The 21739-nt window shown below is 34.0% G+C and overlaps 3 protein-coding genes across 33 annotated transcripts; 2 read left to right on the plus strand and 1 right to left on the minus strand.

Annotated features, from left to right (window-relative positions):
- The first annotated feature begins 7281 nt into the window (after nt 1–7281).
- On the plus strand, nt 7282–7870 carry LOC114382177 (auxin-induced protein X15-like). The gene has a single exon (XM_028341421.1). It carries the CDS (start codon nt 7294–7296, stop codon nt 7657–7659), a length of 366 nt encoding a protein of 121 aa, XP_028197222.1. The 5' UTR covers nt 7282–7293; the 3' UTR covers nt 7660–7870.
- Nucleotides 7871–8494: 624 nt separating this feature from the next.
- LOC114382175 (probable 3-deoxy-D-manno-octulosonic acid transferase, mitochondrial) lies at nt 8495–14468 on the minus strand. Of its 22 annotated transcripts, none has more exons than XR_003660195.1 (10): nt 14165–14466; nt 13988–14067; nt 12803–13884; nt 12374–12712; nt 11756–11857; nt 10205–10295; nt 9734–9815; nt 9442–9511; nt 9101–9347; nt 8495–9014 (listed from the first exon to the last, which is right to left on the minus strand). XR_003660195.1 is itself a non-coding variant. In XM_028341415.1 (10 exons), exons 4-9 carry the CDS (start codon nt 12395–12397, stop codon nt 9489–9491), a joined length of 393 nt encoding a protein of 130 aa, XP_028197216.1. In that variant the 5' UTR covers nt 12398–12712; nt 12803–13884; nt 13988–14067; nt 14165–14466; the 3' UTR covers nt 8495–9347; nt 9449–9488. The 22 variants fall into 22 exon arrangements, 11 of the variants coding, with proteins under 11 accessions (XP_028197216.1, XP_028197217.1, XP_028197211.1 ...); XR_003660197.1 differs by adding an exon at nt 9596–9666 and having other exon boundaries at nt 8495–9347; nt 9449–9522; XR_003660196.1 differs by adding an exon at nt 9596–9666 and having other exon boundaries at nt 8495–9347; nt 9442–9522.
- Nucleotides 14469–15075: 607 nt separating this feature from the next.
- Nucleotides 15076–21400, plus strand: LOC114382433 (protein BONZAI 1). 10 transcript variants are annotated; one of them, XM_028341849.1, is made up of 8 exons: nt 17050–17868; nt 19118–19268; nt 19471–19547; nt 19629–19766; nt 19848–20012; nt 20327–20440; nt 20579–20675; nt 20854–21400. In XM_028341849.1, exons 2-8 carry the CDS (start codon nt 19130–19132, stop codon nt 20943–20945), a joined length of 822 nt encoding a protein of 273 aa, XP_028197650.1. In that variant the 5' UTR covers nt 17050–17868; nt 19118–19129; the 3' UTR covers nt 20946–21400. The 10 variants fall into 10 exon arrangements, with proteins under 10 accessions (XP_028197646.1, XP_028197647.1, XP_028197645.1 ...); XM_028341845.1 differs by lacking the exons at nt 19629–19766; nt 20579–20675; nt 20854–21400 and having other exon boundaries at nt 15076–17868; nt 19137–19268; nt 19912–20012; nt 20327–20350; XM_028341846.1 differs by lacking the exons at nt 19629–19766; nt 20579–20675; nt 20854–21400 and having other exon boundaries at nt 15076–17868; nt 19140–19268; nt 19912–20012; nt 20327–20350.
- The last annotated feature ends 339 nt before the right edge of the window (nt 21401–21739 follow it).

Consider the following 21739-nt stretch of genomic DNA (forward strand, 5'->3'; position numbering starts at 1 on the left):
ATATCTAATTAGAGAAATTAAATGTATGGACTTAATTTAATCACTATAAAAAAGGGTCATAAGGTTCTACGGAACCAACTTCTATTCTAACCCTACTTTCGACATGAATTTTTTATTCTTCTACCTCTAACTTACGTTGGAGTGTCTCCGTTGATGAATAATCAAGGCACTACAATATTACGAGTATCCCATATTTTATTTGGCTGGACCAGAAAGTATCAAAGTAATTCAAGATAATTTTTAACTTGGTAACAAACTAACACGTAAATAAACATTAGCAATTATTTGTATTGATTTCTAAATCTGCAATTTTTGCATTAAAGATAATTTATCAATAAAGGAAATCTTAATCAAATAATAACATAATTTAAAAAGGAAATTAGATTTAACATTTTTAATAAAAAGCAATCGTGAGTAGCTAATATGGAGTAAATTCCCATCTTGATCCTTTGAAATTGTGAAAAGTTATCACAATAGTTTCTGAATTTAGAAAAATACCAAGAAATTCATGAAATTGAATTCTATTAGTCAAGTTAGTCTATATTGTTATTCACCCACTAACTTTGTTAGTAAATGTGTGATGAATAATTTTTACATGTAAGAGTTTGTAGGCTTTAATATTATACGCCACTCGTAAGGTGACCAGTAGAGTGGTCATAAAGGTAGTATTTGGATATGCAATAAATCATGTTGAGGGATGTGAGTGATATATATAAGATTTGTCCCTCCTACATAGCAAAAATTATATCTATGGGTCTTTCAATAGTGAGACGCTTTATGTGCGTGACCACGTGGAAATGAGTTAATATCAGATATTGGATTCGTTTGTATTTTTATGTCCACTCAAATATTGAGAAATCGATGATCAAACTCAACAAGGATGACACTTTTATGTGTCATGTTCATTCAAGCCATTTGGATGAAGGGACAGAAACTACATGGTGGAAATCATTGTGGTAAGGTTAAAATTGAATCATCAATTTTCTCATGGTTGGTTGGTAGCAATAAATTACTAGCTGTCAATCACTACCTATAATATTATAGTGATAATTTTATTGTACGTCTAGTGGGTGGAAACCTATAGGGTCACATGCTTAGAGTCATTAATTTGAGCATATTAATGAATTAAATGTGATTTAATTTAGTTCATAATTAATTAATAAATTATGATTTAATTAATTAATGACATATTTATTTAAATAAGATGTGTTGACTCAAAAGATATTTACATCTTAAAATGAATAAGAACCATTAATTATTTTTATTAGATGTAAACAAATACAAAGGTTAAAAGTTACATTTTATGCGAAATAAGTGTCTGATGTTTCATATCTAATGTTTTTATCAGAACATGGCTTAAAGAACGTGCATCCAATGTTTTTAACAGTAGATAGATGGAGTAATTATCTAATATAACATTTGAGATGACATTTAAGACCTCATTTAATGTTTTGTGTCTGAGATTTTCTTTACATAAACATTCTCTCAAAATCTGTCGAATCCTTTGAAGAATAAATAAAGTCAAGGTCTAAAATTCCTCAAACGCCATTAGAAGAAGAACTCTGCTACATAAGACTTGACCTGCTGTAACACAAAGAAGTGACTACCTATTGCAATTCTCAAACACGCAAGCGTTGAAGAGTAGACTCTTTACATGAGGAAAGAATGTGCATTCAATGCTACATTTAAATGCTCTCAATGACCATATTCATCAGATGAAGATCAAGTGAAGATATATACTCGTTGTGAGACGACAAATACTTAAAGACGAGGCCTATATAAGCCAGAGGCTTTGAAGAGTGAAAATGATAATCTTGGGCCAAAAACATTCATTATTCTTTCTACAAAAATCCTTCTGTAAATCCTTGTAAAGTTAGAAAAAGTTCTCAAAATACTTTGAACATATTGAGAGAAAAAGACTAAACATTGATTTGTATATCTGTCTGTAAGATGATTCTAGACTTAGTCTCTGAGCAAACTTCAACCACAAATCAATTCTAATGTGTATAGAGACAACAGTGACTTAGTAGGACAAAGACTACGGGGTGTTAATCAAGTTTGGGGTAGAGCTTGATTTGTAAAACCAGAAGTGATCATGACACAACACTTGTAACTTGTGAAAATTTAGTGGAATTTAGTGTTTTGCCAACAACTGGATGTACTCTCAGTGGAAGAGACAACCAATATAAATTTTGTGCATGATATTTTATTGCTTTCCTTTTGCCTATAACTGACCTAGGGTTTGAATTGTGTTTTTAGGCTTTTGAAAACATTTTGTGCTTTATGTATTTATTTTTGCATCTCTTGAGTGTTTTTTTTCAAAATATCCAGTATTTGTTTTATAAATTTTTCTTTTCAAACGAAAATCTTATATATATATATATATATATATATATATATATATATATATATATATATAATGAAATAAGATAATTATCAGTATATCTAATCGAATGATATTTAATAAGATAAACAAGATTTGATAAGATAAAATATAATTAAGATTTAGATAAGATCACTTTCTTATATATATGAGAGATGGAATTGATGAAACCCTAGCAGTAATCACTCTCAAGTCCATCATCATCAAGCTGGAAATCTTCATCACCAGTCAAATCATCCTTACCCTTCGACACCATCTTGTCAAAAGGAATAAGTGTGAGGAGTGTTACATTTTAGGTTAAAAAGTCAAGAATAGATTGTTCAGTCATAAGACAAAACAAAACCCTCCAATACTTTGAATTGATGCAAATAGTTACAAAGTTGAAAGTTTCATTTTATATTCCATCATACGGATGCCATACGGATGCATTGTCACTGTGTTTGATCATTCAAACAAAAGCAAACAGATGTTAAGCTTTGGGACGCATTTAAGACTTCATTGATACTTTGTGTGTGTCTGGGATTAGTTTTGTAGAGAACGTCTTCAAAAATTCTTCCTACTATTGGCCAAGGAAGTAAGAGAATAATCAAGAATTTCAAGAATGACATCTCTTCCTCTTAAAAGATGTGCATGCTACACCTATTGTGGACAATACCTTTTTTAAGCAAAAGTGTTTTGACCTCTGCTAAAGTGTGACTCAAGAAAGTTAAAAAGAGTGGTGTTTCAACATGGTGCATTTAATGCACCAACATATACATTTTCATATGTAAGATTTAAAAACAACGAAGAGAAGATCGTTTAGAGACAACAAACACTTTATGAAGATTGACTATAAATACGAGAAGCTTTAAAGAGAAGAAGTTATAAACCTACAAACTAATATTTGAAAATTATTTTTCCCTCACTTTCGAGCTGCCTTTCTTTTTAAATTTCTTAAGTTGTAAAAACTCTCAAAAACACTTTGTATATCTTGAGAGAAAAGACTAAATGTTTGATTTATATTTTCATCTGTAAGACATTAAGGCACTACAACAAGCAAATCAACATCAACAAATCTATTGATTTGTTTAGAGCCACTAGTGGATTGGTAGAACCAAGAATATTAGGTGTGTTTTAAGCTTGAGGATAAGCTTTGTTGTAAAAAGTGGCAAGGAAGAATACTTGTAACTTTGTTGAAGTTTGTAGAACTTGATGGCTTTGTCAAAAACTAGGCATAGTCTCCATGATAACCAATATAGAATTCTTTATGTCTAATCTTGTCTCTCTTGTTTTTAATTGGCTAAGGGTTTAAATTTGATTTTGCTTTTAAAAAGAAATTTTGCAAAATTTGTTGATATCATCTGATTAGATCTATTTGTGAAAATCTTGTTTTCTCCCTAGCTTTATCAAACGATAGCTTTTGTGTTCGAAAAAGATTTATGAAAAAACTTAAAATCATAATTCAACCTCCTTTCTTGTGATATTTGTTTTTACAGAGATGATTGAGGCTTAGTCATTTCTCATTTCTACTTATTTTCACCTCTTATAAGATAAGTTCATGCCAAAAAAAATGGGTTAAATTGGGTTGAACTTATTTTAGTATTGAGTTAGAAGTCTCCTCCCAACCTAACTTTAATGAGTTGTGGATTAGCCAGGTTGACCCATCAAAATTTTAAAACTATAAAAAAAAATTGAACCATGCTAAGATAAATATAATGTCACAAATATAAAGATGATATTATACTAAATTTCTTTGGCACAAATGGTTTCTAGAACTTATCATCAAGAGTTAAATAAATGAGATACAAAGCAACAAAATAACATGAGATCCATAATAGTCCATAAAATAATATTTAACCATACAATTCATAAAAACAGAGAAAAATAATCCACCTAGATGGGTCAACTTAGTCTAACCCACCTTTGAACTATCGAATTGGTAAGTCATGTGATTGAAGGGTTGAGTCATATAACCCAACCCAATTTAATGAATTAAATGAGTTAATGGTTGAGATCAATCCATTTCGACATCCTTACTTGTTTCAACCAAAGTTTTGCCCTAAGAGTTTGGTCCCAAGGACTTGCTCTAGTTGATGCAATCATTGTGATATGTCTAGGATTGACTTGAGACTTTATCTCTTGGCTAAGTTGCCTTAGCCATAAATTTAAAAAGAAAAATGAACCTTATGGAATCAAGCTGAGACTAGGGAGACTATATTTGACTTGTCATTAGTGTTGATAAAATAGCATGTGGGTTGCTATTGGTCCCAACCAAATTGATATTGGTCCCTATCACCATTCAAAAAAATCCAAATTTATCCTTACCCACAATACACAATGAAATCACATTTCCCTTGCATTAGGGGAATGCAAAAACTATTGATCAATAGAATCGAGATTTTGTTGTATTTGCACAACAAAATCATGATTCCATTGTGCATTGTGATTTATGGAAAAATTGTACAACGAAATCATATTTTCATTGTATTTTTTTTATTAATTATAATAAAGTTACCTTTTTTTAAGTAATCAAATTAATTGTGATATAATTATCCTTTTTAATAATACTCAACATATTTTTTTAATTAAAATTAAATTAATTGGATACAAGTTACTACTTATAAAGGTAATCAAATTAATTATTATGAGAATTACCTTTATTAATAATAACTAAATCAATTTATGATATTAATTTGATTACAGTTAAAAAGAGTAATTTATGTCATTATTAATTTAAATTTGTATAAAAATTTAATTTATATGATAATTAATTTGATTATTGTTAAAAAAAGATAATATGTGTCATCATTAATATAATTTGTATCAAAATTAATTCAAGTAAAAAAAGTAACTTATTTTTATGATTAATTTTTTGTGAGAAAATACCTTACTGAAATCATGATTCTGTTGTATTAGGGGGGTGTGAAATCACAAAAAGAAAATCATGATTCTGTTGTACGAAAAGGCGCAACAAAATTATGATTACGTTATTTTTATAAGAACAAGGAAAAAAAAATACCTTCATCGTGTAGAGAGCAAAGAGAGGGGAGAAAGAAAAAAAAAAAATGAATGGATGAATGAAGAAAAGGAGGAAAAAAAGATAAAAGAAATGAAGAAACAAAAGGAGGAAAGAGTGGTGGAAGGGAGAAAGGTAGAGTGAAATGTTGAAAGTGTATTTTGGTAATTGCATTTCATAGGTAAGAATCAGTAGTAGCACCCACATAGGATTACCTCAGCTAGTTGAGTGGGCCATGTTATCGGTCCAAAGGACCCAATATTGACATCGACCGTAAATCAGTTATGGAATATCCCAATTGAATTAAAGACTAGAAACTCGGCCATGATATGAGCCCACTACTCTTCCATGTCATTTCTATCCTTGTTTTTTTTTTATAATTATTTCTGTTTTTCTTTCTTATCACATTACATGTCGCATCTATTATGTACTTTTTCTCTTTATATTTTCTCTTTTTATTTCAATTTCTCTGTGTTCTTCCACCCTATTTTAGGGTGTAGGTTTGGTAGTTTCCATTTAATTTACCCAGATGTAGTACCGGTTTTAGAGATGAGGAAAGGAAAAGTGCTTATAGCGCTAAGCGGTAGTTAAGAGAAGCAACATGCACGTACACAAAGCTGTGTTTAAATGTTTTGAGGCCTAAGAAAAAATTTATAGATAGATCCTACTTTGATATAGCTCATCAATTTATGTTTTATTTTTCTAATATTTTAGACCACAATTTGTTGATGAAAGTCTAATAATCCAGAAATTTCAACTTTAATTTAGGAAAAAAATGTGAAGATTACTAATATTGAATTGATGCTCGTTAAAGCTTTAATTCGTTTCAAACTCATACAATATTTTTTTAATTCATTCTCTTTTTAAAGTGTTCAATTATTGAATTTTATATAAAAAATCCAAAGTGCTATCATATTTTTTTCAAATAAGTTGAGAATAAAAGAAATAAACTAGTCTGATATGAATACAAAATAATCAAAACTAAAATAATCTTTAACTCAATGTGTGATCTTATCAAAATGTTTTTCTTATAGATCATATTGTTTTTATGAAATTTAACCTTTTTGTTCATTTCGATGTCATTTTTTTAAATTCAAAACAAACATAAACTAATTTTTCCTATGACTTTCTAAATTAGTAAAATTGTTAATCTACAACAATATCCATGTAAAAACATATTCTAAAATTTTATAAGTTTCGTAACAAATTAACTACAAATAATATAATAAAATTTACTGTCTAATAAATTTAAAAAAAAAGTCTGTTCAATATAATATAAAAAAAACGAAGAACTTCATCCTGAGCCTAAGACTATTGTCTTAATTTTAATTTATGGGGGAAAATACTAACTCATAATCTTCAACAAGATTTGTTTGTCATTGTTTTTAGTGAAGACAATTTCATACCCATATCATTGTAAAAAAAATAAAATTAATTGCCTTATGCTAGCCACGGCTCTGCAAGTACATGTGCACACAATCTTGTTCCAACATCATTAAAGGCAACCAAGTTCTTCATTTCTCTTTGCTTTATTGACGACAAATTAGAGACATCAATAAAAGAAATCAATAAAACAATAACGGCAATGTAGCAGTGGGACAACAAGGACTACACCAAACTACCATACGTACCCAACCTTCATCAACACATTAAGGATATTGTTGAGTCGTTTTCCAAAGCACACGAGACGTGTCTCAGTTTGTCGTCAAGATGGAAATTAAGACCACAATATATGACACTAGAGGTGTCTCACCTTTGCACTAATACATAAACACACGTGTTAAGAAGTGTAGTTAAATAAGATGTAAGAGTTTTGTCTTTAATTCTTAGGGATAAAAAAAATATACAAACACATGCATATATATATAACATTACATGATCCACCACTAAGAACCTCAACAGATAAATACAAAGCATGGCTTGCATGTGGCTCAAGAATGCCAGTGGTGGCAGTGGGAAGAAGCCGCCGACGGACGTCCCACGTGGCCACTTGGCGGTGATCGTGGGAGAAGCAAAGAGAAGGTTTGTGATAAGGGCTGATTACCTTAACCATCCACTGCTTCAACAACTACTAGACCAATTATATGAAGGTTATGGCTTCAACAAGAGTGGTCCTCTGGCTATACCTTGTGATGAGTTCCTTTTTGAAGATATTATTCAGACCCTGAGAGATGGAACATCCTCTAGCCATGTGCCTCTCAAGAAGCTAGACTTCGGCTTTTCCAAGGACTCTATGCCCTTACTTCAGGGCCTTGAAAGCAAAAGGAGGAGCAGCAACTAAATGCATTCATTAAGTATATTATTTATTACTACAGCAGTCTCTCTTTCATTTCCCTCAATTGCTTAGGTTCAAGATTGTCCATGAGTAGTTCTAAACAACCATGTTAGATTCACAAATGCCTTATTGTTAGTTGAGTTATTTATATTTATTTATCTAAGATTTCTTCACACTTTTTCATAAAAGAAAATTAGATAAATTGAGTCTCAAGAGCTCACCGGAGAAGTTTCACAACTTAAAGAATACTTATAAAAGGTACTTATACATTGCTTACCAATAAAGTCTTCATTGGAACCAAAATTGTTTATATAGATTTTTGAGAATAGTCTTATCTTTATCAATTACACCAACCTCTGTTAGCAACTTTCCCACGTAAGTACTAAAATGTTATGATGCCCGTGTTCATATCATTTTTGTTTGTTTTTCTTAAAACAAATATGATCTGTGTGATCTTTGATGATGAATAAATACAACTTAATTATGGTTCGATATAGTAGAATTAATGAAGTCTTTAAGCTGAAAATGGAAACAGTGAAAACCCACAAGGGCCCAAAGATGTTTTGGGATTGGAACCGAAATCAGTAATTAATCAACAGTTGACTCCACACTCCAGAGGACAGATAGTTGTAGCAAAAATTGATTGCCAACCAATAATAATGAAAAATGGGCATTTTTCAAAATTGGCGAAATTATTGTATTATTTTCGTACTAAATACCTAAAATTTAATGAATCAACAATATTTAAGACTCGTGTTCTGTACATATGTTTTGTTGTGATCCACAATTATTATTTATATCGAACAATAAATATATTTTAATATTGTTACCCACCACGAAATAGATTATGACGTGATATAATATGATTATGCAAATAACAACTCCATAGTATGAATCACAATATTCAAAGCCACCTACAAGAGCCTACTGTATGGCCGGGAGATGATTGTCCACGAGCTAAATTCAACGATTTGAAACACATACTTGCCAAAGTCCGACCCAAAGTAAAAGTTTGTAACAACACTTAATAAAAGAAGAATCTGGCAACTATACTCTTCAAGCTTTTGATGTTAGGTAATATCCGAGAATATTAGAAAGCTAACGAGTAGATTGATGGAATGTGTTATGAACACAGAACCAACACCAAGAACAGAGCAACATAAGGAAGAAGAAGAAGCAGGGGCAAAAAGGAGAATCATCAGACCAAGGTACCTGGATGACTATACACCCAAATGACAGCAGCCACGTCAGCAAGGATTCTAGAAAATTGCCGTTAGAAAAGCTGTACCTCGTCCCCAAGGCAATCACGCAGTGCATTTCTCAATTTCTCAATTCCTCCAAGGCTCAGAAGAAGGCAAAATCTGTTAGAATTAAATTCTAGAATGATCATAGATAGCTTATAAATAGAAGAATGTAATTCAACAGATAAGCAGAAAATAATACAAACTATTTCCCTTCTCCCTTTTGTTGCTCTGGAGGCCCTAGACCTCGAATTCTAGGAACTTTGTGCTTGATCATAACAGAATGCTGTTAAAATAATATATCAAACCACCATTACTGTGAAATGGGGTTGTAAATATGGGTGTGCTTCTATCGCAGGGTAAATGAATCCAATAAATGGATCGAGTCTGAATGAAAATTTGTTGTGACAATATTAAACTTCATTTCTCATAGTCTTGGACTCTTGGATTCCTCTGCAGACAAAAATGTGAAAATTTAGCAAACTCCAAATGTTTTCAACAACGCCACAGGAGGACAACCAACAAAAAGCTTCCTTAGCAGCTCTACCGCATGCTTGAAGTGTTGCATTGGTGAAGAGCTCAATGAGAGCGTGTTCAAGCTCCAGTTTTCCAGAAACCTACAAGTAAACTACCACGGAGAACAGTATAAGAATATCCGTGCTGTAGAACAATGTTGATTGGCAAATGAGTTGTCACCCCACCTGAAGAACTGACAAAGGATTTGATCGTTGCATTTCCAGTACCATGTGGGAGAAATGCCCAACGGGAAAACCTGAAATCAACTATGAGTTCCAACCTAAACACGTTGAAATTTGAGAATTGCATTATTCAACATTGACCTGTCAAAACAGCACAGCCAGCTGCTGCAGCTTCTGAGATATTGTGGCCAGACCAACCAGGGAGTAATGAACCCCCAATCACCTGCCAAAGAAGATGGATGACAGTAAATGTCATGGATGATATCCCTAATAAGCCTAATAATTCCATCCGCCTAGGTACCCTTTACCCAATAATTAGTAATAGCCTTGAAAGGATAGTTCCATGGATGATAACAATCAACATGAAATTGCAAATTTGCAAATAAAACTAAGAAGGTTAGGATACTTCACCAATCCTCCCATGAGTAAACCTGAGTTAAAATGATCTTGATAACTATAAAAGAATGACAAGTGATGATGAAGATGGTGAATTGTAGCAAAGAATGAGGAGCAAACTCAACAGCTCTAGAAATCCATGGTCTCCATTCTCAGTAGAAGTGGATTTTCAGGTATGATAGCATTTCATGTCAGTGAAAAGAAAAGAAGTTGTACCCAAAGTGTCCACCACATAAATATTAGCTCGTGGCTTAAACTTCTCATATTGAGACCTCAAAACTACATTTTGCCCTTCTTTCTCCAATTTCTGCACTATATCAAATAAAATCACCATGAATTTCAGAATAGTAGAAAAGAAGTGTTAAAAAATAAGAAGAGTAATGTTTAAATGAGCATCATTTATGTTGTATGCAAATGACCCTAAAGGAGATGTACAAACTGATTGTCATTTGAATATGAGCATATTCATACACAATGATTTAGGTAGTGTTTAACCCTCTTTTGACAAGGCAAGGCAAACAAACTTAGAAAATCTCTTAAAAATAAAAAAAGTAACATTTTTTAATGAACAAAACCACAATAAACATTAACAAGTGTTTGGTCTGGACTCTGGAGGAAGTGACTAATACCCCACAAAGTAGCAAACTACGATTTGAATTTCTACTAAGAATGGCACCAACATTTAGAATCTGTTAGAAACTGGATCAGAACACCCTCAACTGAGCCAAATTTTTCTGTAGTATTCTTCAATTAATTCTGGTACCAATAGATAGCAGTACAAGAATAGCAGACGTACAGAAATGAAAGTCAAAATTTCAGGGCCAAAAAGCTTCACAAAACATAAAATAAACAATGTGGGACCAAATGATCGAGCTATAATTTCCACCAAGAAAACATTACTCCGTATAATTTCAATTAAAGTTCTAAGTTTTCTATCCAAAATAAAATTGTGTAAGCTTCCTATGTTACAAAATGAACATATAAGCATCAGCAACATTCAAGAGAGTAAAAAGATCAATGTAAGAAACGAAGGATTCTTTAGCTTCCGAATCCATAGAGGGTCCTTGTATAAACCACGTCTATTTACAAAATAGCTTAAAAATAAGACTTTCATGCATGAAATATTTCATTAATTATATATATATATATATATATATATATATATATATATATATATATATATATTGCATTCTTCAAACAAATTTTCTTATGATTTTGGCAAAGATATATTTATTTCCTTAAATTTGTTGAAAAATCCACTGTACTTTTTATGTATTTTTGTACAAATTTTGTTTATAAAATAACTTGATTTGACTTGCTGATTTTTCATAAGAACAATTTAAACAAATTCTCAATTTTTTTATTTAGTAGTAGACAAGGTATACAATCGTTAAAAAGTTGAAGAGTATAATTAATAAACAAATAAAAAGATATTCTCATATCACAAAAAAAAATTAATATTTGAATAATATCATTAAATGTTTAAAATTATTCCTAAGAAATGATATTATAAACTTAATTACTTTGGCCCCTCCAAAAAATTTGGTCAGGCTCCACCACTGAACTACCCTTGAGTGCTGCACATGCAATATGCTACATTAACCATTCAATTCCCCCTCTGTCGTTTCCTAATTTAGACCTTATTAATAGGTGGTTTCCTAACAGTACCAGACTCTGCCTCAAGTAAGAATTGCCCCGGGCCTCCTATGAAAGATACTCAGAGGAAACCAAAATCATGTTTGAAAGGATATGGGGAAAAAAGCTTACTTTGGCAATCTCTCGTCCTTGCTGTGGATGCTGAGGGACAATAATAGTCATTGTATTAGGTTGCTGCTGCATAAGGGCAATGTGAACACCTAATAAATATAACTGCAGAGAAAGCAATCAAATATAAACATATTATAGGATAGAGAAAATAATATGAGTATCAAAACAAGGACGGTAGCAAACTAATTCCACCTAAATGTAATTTAGTCTTCAAACTAATAAGTAGGACAATCAGTAAAAGACAGAAGAAACATAGATTCTAACACTAGAAAGTTTTTAAGAAATATCAATTCCATGAATTTAAAATCACACAAAAGGAGGCCAAAACAATAACATAGCATGTTTCTTGTTAGTGCTAATTTATGGAAGGAAAAGGAAAGCAGAATTTGCTACATTACGGAATAAAAAAAATTGTAACTCAAGGTCAGAGTTGATAAAAACATAACAAAACTTGTGCAAACAAAAAATGTTAATATCTGTACTCTGACACAAAATGTTCAACAATGGCATAATAGGAACTCGTGTACAAAGCGGAAGTTTCTATTGATAGGAAAAAGCTAAATTAATAAAGCGCCAAAAATTCGTTTAGAGAGATTAATGTATGAAATTTCAACTTACCAGAGGTTCAGGAGCACCGACCATTTCCTGAGTAAACTAAATAGTCCACATATGCTTTCTGGATGAATGTCTCTGCCTGCCACAAGTTTGCCGCTCCAGGGTTGGTATGAAATGTATGTCAAAGGGGGAGTGATGATCACAAGCAAAAAACTGAATGGTTGTTGATTCATAGATTCCCAATTGTTTCCTGAAATTTTCCAATCCATCTGCCAAATAGACTCTTTCTTTGTGGCGCCTGACCTGTATTTTGTAGATTGCTCCATTATATCTTAGATGAACGAACTCTAGATACTGTGGTGCCCATTGTGTATGGTAGAACGCTGGAACAGGGATGATGTTCTGCAAAAAAATAGATAAATGTAAATACATCTATATGGAACGGTAATACCGATAAAAATATTGCAAAATAAGAGGATAATCAAACATTACTTTGTCATTGCTAAAGGCAGCGATAAACTGTAAGATCAAAGGCGGCTTGATAATGACAGATTTTATCTGCAATCATAGAAAGATTATAATTTTAGTAGTTTAAGTGTTGATATTGAAGGAAAGGAGCCAAAAAAATTGTGTTGTAAAGAGCAGAATAGGAACGAATTACCTCATTTGATCCCGTTGAAGATGTGCTCTTCATTTTCTTAATGGTGTAAAACTGGAGTTTGCACTAATAAAAGTGAAACAGAGTTTGTAGGGGAAAATAAGTTGTAGTATTTTGTAGAGTGTAATGTTTAATGTATACCTATTCCCAATGCTATCACTGATGGTTGATTTGATAATTCATTTCAGTTTAGTACTGTTGTTAAGAAGTGGAATAAATAGTGGTCAAGTGAATAGGTGGGAAGTAATTGAAGAATTTTTGTTAAAATCAGAAGGTCCAGTTTTCTTTGGATACTGGATATGACTATCAGCCCAATTTCTAGAATTCTTGATATCGTGGGGAATTGAAGATCCAGTTTTATTTTCAGTTTGCATATGACCTAGTGAATATGATATGATATTTTTTAATCATACCATAAGGGAAGTACATATACACCAATTTTTTTTAAAAAAATAATGTAATCCTGCATGACTGTATTTTTTTAACACTTTTTTTTGTAAAATAAGGATGATGTTGTTTTGAGCCAACCGATCATATGTACCATAATTTGATATATCGCAGGATTCTGATAAGTTTACTTTTTTCATAATCACAGAAAAGTCAAATGTAACTTTGATAAATATTGTTGAAAAAATAATTAGCATATAAGGAACAGTATGACATAATAGGAAATTTGAGCCTCAGACGAACATGGATGTCATTTTTATTTTGTCAATAATAACTCATTCATTGCACACAAACATTATGACCAAAACACACACATAGAAGAGTATTATAAGTTTATAACATAAATTAGAACACGATAACATTGAGCAGGAACAACAATTGCAACAACAATAATACTGATTAAGCAGAAATAAGGTAAATAGTATAGATATATCTGACCCATGTCACAAAGGTTCCAGCAGAGTGCCATCTGCACACGAAACGCACCAAAACGCGTCAAAATGACAATCCATAAACTCAATCGTAAATAACAGAGATCTAATGTTAAATAGAAAGAATGAAAAAGAACGTACGCCAAACGGAGCATTAGAGGAGCGCATCTCTTCTTAGCCAGGCGTATAACCCCAATCACATAAATAAACCAACAATCAACCTAAAAAACAAATCAACACTTTTAACTGTTGAACATCGCAACACATGCAACGGTTAGGAAAAAAATTTTGGTTCGTGACAGAGGGAAAGGCGTTAACTTTATTGAGTCTTGCTTTCATGGTTATTTATTTCTGGGATGAGCATCGCAACACATGCAAGGGTCACGAAAAGGTTTCTGGTTCGAGACAGAGGGAAAGGCGTTAACTTTGTCGGGTTTGGTTTTGGGGAACAAAGTGTGGCTGTGGTGGCTAAGGCAGAGATGGAGAAGAAGAAGAGGTGAGAGAGAGAAAAGGAAGAAGAAGAAACACAAACAAAAGACAGGGGAGCATGAAAGGTTCAGGTGTGGCTGTTGGGAAATAAAACAAAACAGAACAAAGCAAAACATGTGTCAATGTGTTAAACATTTTTTAAACACTACTATGAGGTAAGAAGACAAGTTCTATTATGATTTCAGACGCGAATCCTTTATTTTTTGAAATATTTTTATTTAAATATGTTTTAAAACTCCAAATTCTTATTCTTTTAATTATTAATATATATATATATATATATGTATGGGATAGAAAATGTAACGGATCACTCGAGTTACTTCAAGTATAATTTATAATAAACATATAAGTCCTTTAATATTAGAGAGAAATGGGATAAACATTAATTTAAATGACACATGTGGAGGGACTCATTCAATTAACAGATTCAGTTAATTTAAATGAACATTAATTTAAATGACACAACTATTTTAAATTATTTATTAAAAAGATTCAACAGAAGAAGTATCATTATCGAACAAAAAATATATATTAAAATATGATACTTTAAAAATTTAAAATATTAAAATAAATTTTTAAAACTTAATTACTAAAATGAATCATATGAATAATAAAAAATGACATTAAATCTTTTTTTAAGGTCCTCCAAAATCTTAATTGAATATTCCCCGTAAGTCCGATTAGTGTAACGGATCGGACCTACCGCTCTAGACGGGGTTTATAACTACGCAAAAACATAAACAACAAACATAATAATCACTCTTCCAGAACTCAAGATTGACTCTCCTGTTCGGAAACTCTTTCTTCTATCAACCTCACTCTTCGGGATAGATGAATGGAAGAACACTCTTGAGAGCCGTCATCCCCAAACCACAACAACACCACCACCATTGTCGCGGTTTCTCAACGTACGACCTAGGAACGTGCATTGCCACCCTCCAATCATGTGCTCACAACGCAAACCTCTCCAAAGGCAAGGAACTTCACACCCACTTGCTCAAAAACGCGTTCTTCGGATCCCCCCTCGCCATCACCAGCCTCATCAACATGTACTCCAAGTGCTCCCTCATCGACCATTCCCTCAGAGTCTTCAACTTCCCCACCCATCACAACAAAAACGTCTTTGCCTACAACGCGCTCATCGCTGGCTTCCTTGCAAACGCGCTTCCCCAACGCGCCCTTGCTCTGTATAACCAAATGAGGCATCTGGGTATTGCTCCTGACAAGTTCACTTTCCCGTGTGTCATCAGAGCCTGTGGTGATGATGATGATGGTTTCGTGGTTACGAAGATTCATGGCTTGATGTTTAAGGTTGGCTTGGAATTGGATGTGTTTGTTGGCAGTGCGCTGGTAAATACTTACCTGAAATTCAGGTTTGTGGGGGAGGCGTACCGGGTGTTTGAGGAATTGCCTGTGAGAGATGTGGTGCTTTGGAATGCCATGGTTAATGGGTTTGCGCAGATTGGGAGGTTTGAGGAGGCTCTTGGGGTGTTTAGGAGGATGGGGGGAAACGGGGTGGTTCCTTGTAGATACACAGTTACTGGGGTTTTGTCGATATTTTCTGTGATGGGGGATTTTGACAATGGACGAGCTGTTCATGGGTTTGTGACAAAAATGGGTTATGAATCCGGAGTTGTTGTTTCAAATGCACTGATTGATATGTATGGGAAATGTAAATGTGTTGGTGATGCGTTGAGTGTGTTCGAGATGATGGACGAGATAGATATTTTTTCGTGGAACTCGATCATGTCGGTTCATGAACGGTGCGGTGATCATTATGGAACTTTGAGGCTTTTTGATAGAATGATGGGGAGCAGCAGGGTTCAGCCTGATTTGGTTACTGTTACAACAGTACTTCCGGCTTGTACTCATCTAGCAGCGTTGATGCATGGTAGAGAGATACATGGGTATATGGTTGTAAATGGGTTGGCAAAGGAAGAAAGTCACGATGTTTTTGATGATGTTCTATTGAACAATGCTTTGATGGACATGTATGCAAAATGTGGGAACATGAGAGATGCGCGAATGGTTTTTGTTAATATGAGAGAGAAGGATGTGGCATCATGGAACATCATGATCACTGGTTATGGAATGCATGGTTATGGTGGTGAGGCGTTGGATATTTTTTCTCGTATGTGTCAGGCTCAAATGGTACCTAATGAAATCAGTTTTGTTGGATTGCTATCTGCATGCAGCCATGCTGGCATGGTGAAAGAGGGGCTTGGGTTTCTCTCAGAAATGGAGTCAAAATATGGTGTTTCTCCATCCATTGAACACTACACCTGTGTGATTGACATGCTTTGCCGTGCAGGGCAGCTGATGGAGGCTTATGATTTAGTTCTGACAATGCCGTTTAAGGCTGATCCCGTAGGATGGAGGTCTTTGCTAGCAGCCTGCCGTCTCCACAACGACACAGACTTGGCTGAGGTTGCTGCTAGTAAAGTGATTGAACTTGAGCCAGACCATTGTGGAAATTATGTGTTAATGTCAAATGTTTATGGAGTTGTTGGTCGATATGAGGAAGTATTGGAGTGGAGGTATACAATGAAGCAACAAAATGTGAAGAAGAGACCAGGCTGCAGTTGGATTGAACTTGTGAATGGTGTGCATGTTTTTATAACAGGTGATAGGACACATCCCCAAACTGAATATATTTATGCAGGCTTAAATTCATTGACAGCAGTTCTGCAAGAGCATGGCTACGTCCCCTTTATCTAGCATTTGGTCTGCAAAGAAAGTTAGGCATGGGTTCATGACGACTTATGTTGTTGGGATGGATATGTGTTGAAAGGTAGATCAATAAAGCCTTGGCCATTCAATCTTGCATTTCAGATGAAGCAACCTTTAATACCATCCCTATAAAATGCAGAAATTTAGGAGATATTACTTGTGGAGGACTAATTTTAATGGTCTCTCAATGTTACACCTTATTGAGATTTAGGGTTTCAATGTGTAGTTGAATGCACTATGCAGCAGTCACAGCTGAAGAGACAACAGAATGGCAGGTCAAGCCTTCAACAGAGGGAGGCCTCTGTCAGAATCAAGACGAAGAAGCCTCAGATGTTTCATTGTGATACGGAGCTGGCTGAAGGAAACATGTCTGAGAGAGCCTTGAATTAGTTAGATAGTACAGTTTTTGTTTTTTTTTTCTGTTGAGAAAAGCTGTTAGGATTGGTTGTTAGTAACAACTTTATATAGCCAATTCAGTTCTTCCCCTAGAACTAACTTTTCTCTTATTACAAGAACCAGGAAAACCTTGCAAGAGAAAAGGTTTTGAGAAGTTTTTATTGAAGATCAAGGATACAGAGAAGCATGTTTTACAAGTAATGGAATGAATTACCTCAGGAACTGAATTGGCTATATTAAGCTGTTACTAACAACCAATCCTAACAGCTTTTCTCAACAGAAAACTGTACTAATCAACTAATTCAAGGCTCTCTCAGACACGTTTCCTTCAGCCACTGCAGTTGCTCCGTATCACATTGAACAATGATGATTCTGGGGATAATTTGAGTGATACGACAACCCCTTAGGTAAACTGCAACCTCTCTCTTTCTTTTACTATGCAGTATTTATTTATTTTTCTAAATTTTCTTTTGTGTGAATGGTGCCATTGGCAGAGAGGAAAAAAGAAAAAGATTAGGATTTCTCTCCAATTGAACAACTTGATTAATGATGATAGAATTTCTCTTCAATCATATGAGCCAAAGTTATAAATTGTAGTGCAAAAATTTGCAAAAATTTAGCCTTTAATGTTTGCTTAGAAATGCAACTAGTTTGTTCCAATTTTGAATGGAAAGCTTAGTGACCAACTTTACAATGCATACATAGAACATAAATATCAGAGAAGAGAGCAGAGTGTTACCTAACAAAGGGTGACACATGATAACTCACAACTCATTTTCGAAATGGAAGTCTTGATGTTTGGTTGGAGAAAGTTTTTGTCCAAATAGGTGTTAGACTTTTGGCAAGTGTACCAATTGTCGTTGTAGGTTACACATTTATAAAAGAGTTCGTCTCCACATAGTGATTCTGCTGATTTGCTAGAGGCTGAGCTTGCAGATAGTGATTCTATACATCCTGGCTCGACTTAATATTGATCATGCTAATTCATAGGGATAGAAGTATCCAAAGGTTCTCTTGCTTGGGCCAGGTTTTGCTCGTCAATCTTGAAGTGCACTTGAAGTGCAAGGCTCAATCTTGACCGTTGATAATGAGAAAACTATCTGCGTCAACTCTTATCGTCATCTCCAAATTATAGGGGACATTAATGCAACAGTTCCCTTCTCTGTTTACTTGGTCAAATGCTTGTCTTTCTGCAATGGTTTAGGATTTTCACATTTCAAACTGTTACCTAAGGGAAACACTTGTCATTTTTTCATTTCTAACTCCCTTTCTAGGTTACCAACTGGTTCTGCAGATACATCATTTGCACCAGTTCTGTGGCTGTTGTGTCTTGAGTGCACACATTTTGTCTCCACCATCACCTCTGACTGCCATGTGGCATTCAATCTCTTATTTATTGGTGTTTCCTCACCTTGTTGGATCAGCTGAAGGTAGGTGAATATGTGAAGACAGCACCAGGCTGTCTTTGGTTCCTTCAACTGTGGATCTATGTACCAATATTTCTGGGAGCATCCTCTTTCTGCCATTGAAGTTTCTATCCCAGAGAACCCGTCTTTTTATGGCCATATCTGTTCCAATTTCTTGCCTCTTCCATTTTTCCAATATCATCAGTACTTGCATCATGTGGATTAGCCTTGCAAAGTATTCTTTTGACAGAGGTTTACTGTAATGGTAGAAGTTCAACATAAATTCACAATTACTGCACTGGTGGAGGAGCCTGGATGTGTCCTGTTTACCTTGAGGAACCATTTGTGGGTTCCACAAAATGCTAATCCTCTAAGGCCATTGTTGTCAGGCTCAACAGCTGGTATGAGATTGCCCTTCCCTCTCCTTATCCTCTCTATTTTCCTCCTCACAGCTGACACTCTTTTCATTAGGAAGATAAAAGAAGATTCACTTAATATAAACTCAAGAATTCATGTTACACTTTGATCTAACATGCTTCTGGTTATACATGCGATGACGGGGAAGATATACATTCTTATGGTTACCCTTCTCTTGTTTACCAGCTTCAAATGGAAATCCACGCCTTCCAGATTCTTTGCATTATATTGATCCTTCAGGACGACCAAATGCATACCAGAGGGTGAGAAATGATTCTTGGTGTAAATTCAAAACTTTATTTGCAATTGATCCATAGTTGATTTGCTATGAATGCTTTTTCTAGGCAATTGTCGAGGTTGGGGAAGTGTTACTGTTGTATGATTCAGACAAACGATTTCCTACTTGGGGATTTGGAGCACGACCAATTGATGGTCCTGTTTCCCATTGTTTCAACTTGAACGGAAGTAGTCATTACTGTGAAGTAGAACTGCTATGTCTTATTTAGCTCATATTATCATATTGAAACAGTTCTTTATTAGTTAGAAGTTGCTGTCTGTTGTAGGTGGAAGGGATCCAAGGAATTATGATGGCTTACACAAGTGCCCTGCTTAATGTATCTCTTGCAGGACCTACACTTTTTGGACCGGTCATAAGCACTGCTGCACTGATTGCCAGCCAATCTGTAGCAAATGGTGGAAGAAAGTACTTTGTTTTATTAATAATCACAGTAAGTTAACATATTTAGCAATGTTCGATATCATATTTAGCTCTGAAAGTAAATTGTAATTTTGCCTCATTGAACGTAGTTCATAAGTTTATTGTAGCTAAATGGTTCTTTGGTTGTTTGTCATTTATGTTTCTCTGTAGTTTGCCTTAATGCATCCATAATTCCATACTATGCATAGTAAGCATGGTGCTTTATATTTTGTCTTACATGTAACAAAAAATCACCTATCCTTCTGACTCCTAAGAATTTTACAAAGAGTTTTCAATCCCCTTGTTTTTCCACTGCTGCTGAGTTTTAATTGGTATGCTCAAAAGGATGGAGTAGTGACAGATCTCCAAGAAACAAAAGATGCTATTGTTAAAGCATCTGACCTGCCATTATCAATCCTTATTGTTGGGGTAGGAGGAGCTGATTTCAAAGAAATGGAGGTAATAAATCCAACTTGTATACTGTTTGCACGTAGACTTGTGATTATTAGCTGTCTAAGGCGATGAGCTGTGCGTGTGGCTGGTATACTGCCCCATAAGGCCTTTTGTAATTTTGTCGTCCAATTTCTTGTCTCTTAGGTTTTGGATGCAGACAAGGGAGAGAGGCTAGAAAGTTCATATGGACGCGTTGCTTCACGTGATATAGTCCAATTTATTCCATTTCGGGAGGTTCAAAGTAAGTATCAATTTAAAATATTAGAATTGAGATAGTGATGAGGATTTCAGCACTTTGCATGAAATCACATTACCATCGTTGTACCAAGAAAGAAAAACTAAGTACTTCTTTGAGAGAATGAAGTTTTGGCGAATGATGCCTAACATATCAAATACTTGCAAACTTCTTTCTCTTGCAGGTGGACTTTCAGTTGTTCAAGCATTTCTAGCAGAATTACCGGCTCAATTTTTAACTTACGTGAGGAGCAGAAATATCCAGCCGAACCTCTAGACATGTAAAAACTGTACATAAAGTTTTCTATTCCATTGATCATTGTGCAATTTGGAGGTCCTTTTCAGTTTTTCAATCAACGAATTCGGCTAAAGAGCAGAGGAACTGTTGCTTTGTGCTAATAAACGGCTCATGAAAGGTTCGCCCTCGAGCTGTCTTATCCAAAGGATATGTTTGATCGAGCCTTATGATTGACATTTCCTTTTCTTTTTTGTGCACGTGTCCTTTTGGGTTTTCCTAAATGATTGGTTTTGGTTTGTCTGAAAATAGTAACACTACAGATTGAAATCAATGATTTCTTCCAAATGAGGACAAATCTTAGTCCTTATGTCTACACTTTATGATATGATTTTAATGGAGATCCAATAATTTGGGGATGTCTTTAGATAGCATTACATATGTATCCAAAAAGAACTTCAGCACCGCTGAAGTCTATTATTTTTTTAGTTCTTTAATCATTATACCCATTTTGTCTTATGGCTGTTAAGGCTCATTTTAAAGGAAAAATGAATAAGACGGAATTTGAAAATTGGAAATTAGTTTGATATAATGAAAGTTAAATAGCATATCTATCTCGGGATTTCCCCTCTCTTTTGAAGAATCACTTTATTTGATAGTTATGATATACGTCCTCAAAAAAACAGATTGAAAAGTATACAAGTCTAACATATAAGCAAGTAGTATTGGGTTGGGTAAGAGATTTGGGTAATTTAAGGAGGTTATAAGTTCATATTTCTTCCCCACCACCGTTGTAGTTTTTTTACAAGAAAAAAAAAAAAAGAATCCAACATATC

The sequence above is a fragment of the Glycine soja genome, chromosome 13 (assembly GCF_004193775.1).
Source record: "Glycine soja cultivar W05 chromosome 13, ASM419377v2, whole genome shotgun sequence".
NCBI classification, from domain to species: Eukaryota; Viridiplantae; Streptophyta; class Magnoliopsida; order Fabales; family Fabaceae; genus Glycine; species Glycine soja.

Coding starts and splice junctions, on each gene's coding strand:
- LOC114382177 (XM_028341421.1), top strand. CDS start 7,294: ATGGCTTGCATGTGGCTCAAGAATGCCAGTGGTGGCAGTGGGAAGAAG.
- LOC114382175 (XM_028341410.1), bottom strand. CDS start 12,397: ATGGTCGGTGCTCCTGAACCTCTG. Junction 11,858..12,373: donor TCGGTGCTCCTGAACCTCTG/GTAAGTTGAAAT, acceptor CTTTCTCTGCAG/TTATATTTATTAGGTGTTCA. Junction 9,816..10,204: donor TTATGTGGTGGACACTTTGG/GTACAACTTCTT, acceptor CTTCTTTGGCAG/GTGATTGGGGGTTCATTACT.
- LOC114382433 (XM_028341845.1), top strand. CDS start 15,167: ATGAATGGAAGAACACTCTTGAGAGCCGTCATCCCCAAACCACAACAA.